Here is an 8,403-nt window from a genome sequence, read left to right as displayed (position 1 = left end):
ATAGGTTTTGAGACGATTTCTAATATAAAAGTTAAGAGAATTATCGTAAACCCGCATTTGTAAAAATGTCACCGCTAATATCACCTCCTTTATTACAATCATGTTTATTATTTATACTCCATTTTTTCCATTTTTTTTTATCTCTATATCCCTCTCTCCAACACTTGGTTGGTTTTAACCGAGTGTCGAAATTCTTTCTTTCTTTTGTATAGGAGTGTTGAAATTCTAAACCAACTAATTTCCGTTATTTATATAGGAAATTAACTTATGGGCTACAATTATATTAATGTAATATTATTACTATTTATTACTAGCAAATTTTGAATGTCATATGTTCTTGTATATATCATGCACATTGGCTAGCTACTTGTAATATCCATTAATGTATTATACCATAACTCAGAAATTTTACGACTAGGTCGAAAATAATATTCATTCTCTTATATTATTATTGTTATAATTTCGTTTTTATAACTGTCGAGAATGGAAAGCTAAATTTCAAAATTGCGAGAAAATCACCCAATAACATTATTTTTTTTATTTAACTATAGAGTTATTACATTTCTTCCTTATGTTATATTTATGAATTGAAGATTAAAGATTTTGTAAGATTAAATTAGTAGTTGTATCATCAATCATGCATGTATAGTTTTTTGATAAGAAATGGTGAAGCAAGAGTGAAATAATAGTAAAAGGGCATTCAATCCAACACGCACAATATAATTATTTTATTATGATTCCTCAAAGAAGGGGTAATAATAAAACATATATTATTACCTACAATTATTTGGTCATCGAAAAAAACTTATTAAAGAAAAAAATAGTATGTAGGAAATAATTAGGAGCATGCAATAGAATAGGTATCGAGTGCAAAATCGACACGGTCGCCGGTATAGGCAAAAGAGATGGCTTCTCCAACGAGTACACCGCCTTTGTTAAGAAGACATTTACCGCTCTTGTCAATTTCGGAGATGAGTGATTGGTCTTTCTTACTAACCACTGCAGCTTCAAACTTAGGACACAGAAGTTGCACGTTATAAACAGTGCAGATGCAGGTGTTTTTCACGCTCACCTTCCACTCTGTCCTCGATGTATAAGTTTGGACAATCTCAATCTTTTTTGGAGGGCACGCATGATCGTCACTTAAACCTTATATTCAAAACAAAATCATTTATTAATATTTTTTTTAATTATTTTATTACATATATTATCAATAACAACATTATATATATATATATTTGATTAGTACATTATATATATTATCAATAACAACATTATATATTATCATACCTTTGGGAATAACAAGGGAAATAAGAACAATGAAGCAAAGGAAAGTATAAGTGATGCCTCTTCCCATCTTTTCCACCTCAAATTTTTTCACTATTAAAAAGATTGATGTTGTTGTTTTTTATTTGTTTTTATGTCACACTCTCTGATTTCAGACATTATTTATAGAGGTGATTTGTGGGTGGATATGATTACAAGAATTTATATTGGGGAAATCCTGTTGAATATTTTGGTCAAAGATTTACTATATCTATATGAAAAATATCGTAATTAAATTCAATGTTAAATGGTCAAAGTTACGGTGTTGATAAAACCATCATATCTACAAAATCATACATATTCATACTTGTACCAAACACATATTATGTATTTAGGTTTTCTCCATTGCGGTTTTTAAGCATGAGTCCCTGACCAACCATATTTATTAATGTACGGGGTTATATCTCTTTCGCCAATAAGCTAATACATTTAATATGTATCTTATATCTTATATATAAAAAAAGAAACGTTGGGCAATCCTAAAAAACCCTAATGGTATTTCTATAATTATTTATTTTTATTATTTATTCTCTACTAATTTCTATCTATATTTTTTTTTAACAATTATCAAAATTAAAACTAACTCGTGAAAAATCCTACCTATTAGTATTTATGTAATTATTTATTTTTTCTCTTCTAATTTTTTAACTATAATTTTTAGCAATTATTAATTTCCTATTTTTTATCAATATATCTCAAATCTTAAGAGAAAGCTAGAAATTCGATTTGTTAAATCTTAGTCTATTTATTTGGATTATAAGTCTTAATATGTAAGATTTAAAAAACTAATGTTATATAAAATATGAATAATACTACATTATTAAATTTTACTATATTAGTGTACTATATTTTCTTATTATGTATTAAATTGATTTTTTTTCACTATTTAAATAATATCCCGTGCATCGCACGGGGGAAATTGCTAGGTATAAATAAATAAAGAAAAAATGAATGTATATGACAAAATTACCTCAAACCCTTTAAACCCAATCCTAATTGTAACCATAATTTAACTTCAATGTAATCAATTTTGACCACAAAAAAATCAATTTGGACCTTTTCTTTTTAATTTTTTAATTTTTTTTTTCTGAACTTTTTCTTTTTGCGGCCGGTTTTCGGCGTTGACTTTTTTTTTTCTCTGTTTTCTTTTTCTGCCGCCAGTCTCCGGCGTTGACTTTTAAAAAAAAATTCACTGAAAAAATTATCCTTTTTTTTTTTACCCCGCCACTGGACGTTGACCGTAATTGCAATGTCACTAAAAGTAATTATACTGTCGTTGACATTAATTGTACTATCATTGACAGTACATTTACGTAATTATACTGTCAATGACAGCACATTTACGTAATTGTACTGTGAATGACAGTACAATTACTGTCAACCACAACAATATTATTATCTTTTTGGCCTTTTTGATTTTGTTTGATTTGTTGACAAGTCGACGTAATTATATTACTGTTTTTTACGTTAAAATTACTGTAAACACAATAGTACTACTGTCAACCACATCGATATTATTTTTTTGACTTTTTTTGTTTTGTTTGATTTGTTGACCAATTAACTTAATAATATTAATGTCTACTATTGTTATATTACTATAAACACAATAATATTTGTGGTTGACGATAATATTACTGTCGTTCGGTAATATTACTGTATGTGTTACAGTAATATTACTGTCAACCACATCAATATTAATTATTTTGGTTTTTTATTATGTTTGCCTTTGTTAGTCAATATATTAATATTACTCTATTACACAATAATAGTGATTTTTGTTGTGTTAATATTATTGTGCTAGAGAGTAATGTTGTACTAAACTGTAGTAGAGTTAATATTACAGTGTTAAACACTAATACTGTCAATATAACTGTGTTAAAAAGTAATATAGTTAATATGACTGTCAACCAGAGTCATATTACTTTTTGAACTGGTAAAAAGATGTTGAAGAAAAAAAAAATTAATTGAAAAGTCAACACCAGAAACCGGCGGAAAAAACAGGATTAAAAAAAAAAACAAGTCAACACCGGAGACCGGCGGTAAACAGCGCCGACAGACGAAATTGTAATTCAAATTTAGTTTTGGGTCAAAATTGAACAATTTATGAAGTTTGTGGTCAAATTATAGTTAAATTGAATTTAAGGATGAAATTGAAGCATATTAAAATTTGAAGCGGTATTTTAGTCTTATTTACACCTCCTCTAGATAATGTCAGAATTTTTTTGTAAAAGAAGTTTTTGTCTGAACTACTTTATAAATAAGTATCACACGATGGGCTTATTTGTAATCTGTCCCTTATATAAAATCTTGTAATAAATTTGATGAAGGACACGTTGATTCAACAATGAATAAGACTTTGATACCCGCTTCCAAACTCTCTCTCTCTCTTTATCTCTTTAAATTTATATTTTCCGCTAGTCGAATTCATCTTCTCTGGCGAAAGACCGGCGCTCGGGTGATTTTCCCGCGGTCAAGGAAGTTGGGCTTGGAAGGAGGTCTTGAGAGTTTAGATCCTACACCATCAAGTGGCGCCCTCTGTAGGAACTATTTGGAATTTATTCACATGAGATTCCACGCACCTCTCCCATTGTTGGATTTCCATTCGTCGGACTCGTACCGCCAATTACTGGGGTAACCTTAGACGGACCGCGGTTCGATCCTCCACACTTGCGATTCAAATGAAGTTGCTTGTCTTTCCTCTTTGCCAACTATACGGCCATCTACAACCCTCTTGATTTAAATAATCGTACTTCACTTGCAATATCCTCCTTCAATCCACCCATGAAGGCCCCCATTAGAGCATCTTCGTTCCAACTGGGCAAGCAATTCATGAGTTTTTTGAACTCACTTAGGTATTTGCGGAACCCCCCTCGTTGCCTTAGTTTACATATAGATTTGTTTAGATCCTCGTAATCTCCATATCCGAAGCGCAGAAGAACCCCTTTCTCAAATTGCCTCCCCGTGATCCGATCACCCATGTTCGCACGCTCGAACCACTGCCACCATTGATTCGTCTCTCCTTCGAGATTATACGCGGCTAAAGTAATTTTTTATGCCCGTGAAAATCGTTGGCAACAAAAAATTTGATTTGCTTTGCTTAACCAAACTCAAGGTTCGTCCCCCAAAAACGTGGAATTTGTATATTATTTGCTGGGGAAGTGCATTTTTATTATTATCGCCACAATATTAGTATAGAATAAAGCCACATAAGAGAATACACAAATGGATTAATAAACTAAATGAATATATAATAAATGAATAAATAATGTAAATATTACAGAATACAAATTTAATGTCTTGTGATCCAGACTGTTTATGGAAAGATCGAAAATCGACCACACCCGTAATTGTTCCTAAAATTTCAATTCAAAGACAAATTTACACACCTTTAGATCTCGAAAAACTAACTTGAAACATCTTCATTAGTGTTATCGACTTGGTCAGCAGCAACAACAATCTTCTCTCCCGACTCTGTATTTTTCTTCCTACCAATTTCACCGTATTTTGCAAATGCAGCTTTCAGTGCGGATTTTACACTTACTGGTTCCTCTTTTTTTCTTCGTTTGGTTTCATCTACAGTTTCCTTCTCCTCCTCGTTTTTCTCACTTTCAGGGGCAAGGTTGTCAATAGGATTTTCTGCAATAGGTGTGTGGTTCGGAACTACGCGCTTGAATGGCTCATGGAAAGTATCATACAACCGTTTTACCTGCCGTAATTTCAGAATTATGCAAGAATTAAAAGGTTGCAAAAGGCTATAAAAATTTATAGTTATTTTTTATTTCTTTTTTAAATCTTCGATTTAAATGAAGTGTAATATCCAGAAGCTAATCTCAAGAAAGTGTGAGAATAAAGACTTTGCAAAGTTCGCCTAATTTATGCGTACAGGATTATCTGCATCAAACAGAAATCCCATGAAATACACTTTGTAACGAACGGAAAAACATTGAAATTACCTTTCGTTCTCCTATGCCGGGGCAACGAGCAAGATCGTCCACCGACGCATCCATGATATTAGAAAGAGACTGTAATTGGTAGAATATTAGTTTAGTACACAAGCACCAAAATAACGGTACTCAAATTATATGACAAATATAAATCACGGGCTCACCCCAAATGTAGACCCAAGAGTAACAACATCTGTTTTGTTCACATGCCGCACCGATGTCAATGCGTTATTTAACTGTAACAGAAAAAAAAATTGAAATTTCGTTACATCATTATAGTGAGCTTTCCCAAAAATATTCACAAATAGTCGAGCAATACGATTCATACCCGTGATAGGTAATCCATGTCCATTTGTCCCTGAATAAGTTCAGCCGATTTATTTTCATACACTTTAATCGTCTCCAAGTATCGACCACATTCTTCCAAACTGAAAAAAAAAAAAAATGATAGCAATTAGATGACAGTAAAGAAAAGGACGAATGAAGCTTATCGTTTTAAGACACGCAGTAAGCAGAAAACAGTGAGAACCAATTTCATGCAGAATACTTTACGAGGTTGTGTTTTCTTTCACGTACAAAAAGAAAGCCATGCTAAATTAGTTACGTACATTTGCTTTCCACTCAGCGAACAAAACCAAGTCGTAAAATATACGATGATATAAAAGAGATATACCTCCAAGCACATAAGAGAGTGCAGTCATGGAGTAGAGCTGTTTTTGTGACTTCGAGTAAAGGCTTAACAACATCTTCCTGGTACACAACCATCAAGAAAATTAGAGAACCCGAAAAAAAAAAAAAAAATTAAGACGTAAAAAAAGTTGATTGGTCCAAAGGCTTACCACATCAACATGGCATAATACGACACGTAGCTTGAAGTTCTTCTGCAGTTCCCTTATTCGAAAATAAAGGTAATCTGGATGGAGAAGATGATAGCGAAGACTGAAAGAAACCAACAAGAAACTCTATTAAACAGAATTCAGTTAAACCTCTATAAATTAATACAGTCGGGACTAGAAATTCTATTAATTTAGCGAAATTATTAAATTATCGAGTTAGTAATTCAACACGTTTTCACCGAGTTGGAGCCGAGAGAAACTATTATTTAATCGAGGTTATTAATTTATCGAGGTTCTACTGTATTTTACATTATGGAACCACAACAGATATGTTTGATATTAATTAATTAAATACAGTTCAACATCAGACCTCAAATACAGCGCACAAGAATTCTGGCCCAACAAGTAGTCGCAGACAATATCCGCAAAAGCCCATCGCACATTCCTAATATGTTTCAGTAAAGGGTTCCCTTTCTGCAACTCGTCACAAACAAAAAAAAAACATAGTCATTTCATCCACTTTATAAACACCGAATTGCTTAAAAGTTCGGGGAATAGAAAGCAAGGCCAGTGATTTAAAATTTCAAGAAACAATTAAAAAGGTCGAAGGCAAACACGCCTTTGACACACAATAATTAGCAGCCACCAAGTTCTACTACATCCAGTAGTCGTATTACTGACGAGCTACATTGACAGTTTGAATTATCTAGCATTTTATAATAAAATGAAGCGTGGCTGTATTAGTTCACTTATGTACAGGACCAAGATCGTCGGAAAATAATTCACCTGTCTATTGCTAACAAGGATGGAGTTCCGATTCCCACCGGTTGATGAAACTAAAGTCGATGGAGCTTCGGATTGAACAAATTGCCTGAAACATTACAAATAATTGTCTTCAATCCCACACGAATAGCCCACATATAGATACTGATATACACATATATGTCACACGCATAGAGAGACAATCGAACCTTGAATCGGGCGTGTGAGAAGGTGAAGGGGAAACTTTTGATGGAGGTGGAGGGGTTGTGTAGAATTCGGTGTTCTTTACGAAATTGAAAGCCTGAGAAAACGAAGGGGATGGATTGAATATAGATTGTGCCTTTGGTTCGGAGCTCCCCACCACCTCTTCGTAAGATGGTATTCTTATGGCAAATGACGTATTCTTATTCTGCTGCTGGTTTTCAGGGTCGCCTCGGTTTTCCATTTTTTCTAAGTTTCCAATTAATTTGTAGAAAAGCAGATGTTCTTCTTGGGTTGCTGGAAGAGAAAATTACTGCAAAATTCACTGAACTGTCTGAACTTCACTTTTTTAATTGAAAAAAAACAATCGGGATTGTAACGAAAAGAGTGGGATGGGGAGAAAGTGTAGAATGAAGCGCTAATCCGTATAACATAAATAGTAATGAATAATGTGAAGTGTTATAATTTTGTGCAGCGTCTAAGAACTAAGTTCGGAAGGGGAAATTACGGCCTGAGAAAGCGTCGTGCAACAAAAAGTTCGATTTATGCAAAAAAAAAAAAAAAAAAAAAAAAAAAAAACAGACTGTGAAGCAGAAAACAGATATATCATGGCTCTATTTTGCTGGCATTTTCATAATTCCGAAATCATACTATATCTACAGTGAAATCAAAAAAATTGCAACACATAACAACAAATTATTGCAAGCAATTTAATAACAATAAATAATTGCAATTCTTAGAAATCATGAATATCAATTACGAAAACTAATTGGGGAAAACCTAAGCCCAAGCAGCAAGTTACAAAGAAATTAAAAAAATAATAACCATGGATGGGTTTCAGCAAATTCACTATATTCCACGAATTAGCAGCATATAAAATCTAATTTAAATGAAAAAGGGAAAAAAAATAGCACCTTGGATGAAGGCCGAGCAAGAATGGCAACGGCGACTTCCTTTCCGACGCCGTTGGAAGACGGTGGAGCAAATAAACTGACAGACTTCTTTTTTATTTTATTTATTTATTAGTTGATGGCGAAGATGGTTGATTACCCCCTTGAAACTAACAAGTTCCTCTTTTTTTTCCTTTTTTTTTTTTTTTTAATTTACAAGAGAATAAGCAGGCACTTAAATTTGGTTAATTTGTACCCTCAAATAACAGGTCTTGACATTTTGCACCCTTAAAATTGAAAAAATAGTAGAATGCCCCCTCGGATTACGATTTGCTACGCAAAGCGTACCCTACTTCACCTTTTGGCTAAAACGGTGATCGACTACCCGATTTATTAGTTATCATAGTTCCAGCACCGTTAGAAATGGAAGTATACGAGAGATTT

General features: G+C 32.8%; 1 protein-coding gene and 1 long non-coding RNA gene across 3 annotated transcripts; both read right to left on the bottom strand.

Moving 5' to 3' along the window:
* Positions 1-699: 699 nt before the first annotated feature.
* On the bottom strand, positions 700-1,427 carry LOC148770208 (uncharacterized). The gene is made up of 2 exons (XR_016031572.1): positions 1,291-1,427; positions 700-1,149 (listed from the first exon to the last, which is right to left on the bottom strand). It is a non-coding gene; the product is annotated as an uncharacterized LOC148770208 (long non-coding RNA).
* A 3,126-nt stretch (positions 1,428-4,553) lies between these two features.
* On the bottom strand, positions 4,554-8,184 carry ERCC1 (nucleotide repair protein). 2 transcript variants are annotated; one of them, XM_012987051.2, is made up of 10 exons: positions 7,984-8,184; positions 7,078-7,382; positions 6,893-6,977; positions 6,477-6,580; positions 6,110-6,209; positions 5,944-6,020; positions 5,599-5,698; positions 5,435-5,506; positions 5,280-5,348; positions 4,554-5,032 (listed from the first exon to the last, which is right to left on the bottom strand). In XM_012987051.2, the coding sequence occupies exons 2-10, from the start codon at positions 7,311-7,313 to the stop codon at positions 4,730-4,732; spliced, it is 1,146 nt and encodes a 381-aa protein (XP_012842505.1). In that variant the 5' UTR covers positions 7,314-7,382; positions 7,984-8,184; the 3' UTR covers positions 4,554-4,729. The 2 variants fall into 2 exon arrangements, with proteins under 2 accessions (XP_012842505.1, XP_012842506.1); XM_012987052.2 differs by having other exon boundaries at positions 7,078-7,366; positions 7,984-8,123.
* Between the last annotated feature and the right edge of the window lie 219 nt (positions 8,185-8,403).

The sequence above is a fragment of the Erythranthe guttata genome, chromosome 6 (genome assembly GCF_056151865.1).
Source record: "Erythranthe guttata isolate IM_541 chromosome 6, IM_541, whole genome shotgun sequence".
In the NCBI taxonomy this organism is placed as follows: domain Eukaryota; kingdom Viridiplantae; phylum Streptophyta; class Magnoliopsida; order Lamiales; family Phrymaceae; genus Erythranthe; species Erythranthe guttata.
Note: the sequence above shows the minus strand (reverse complement) of the source record. Positions and strands in the feature narration are given on the sequence as shown.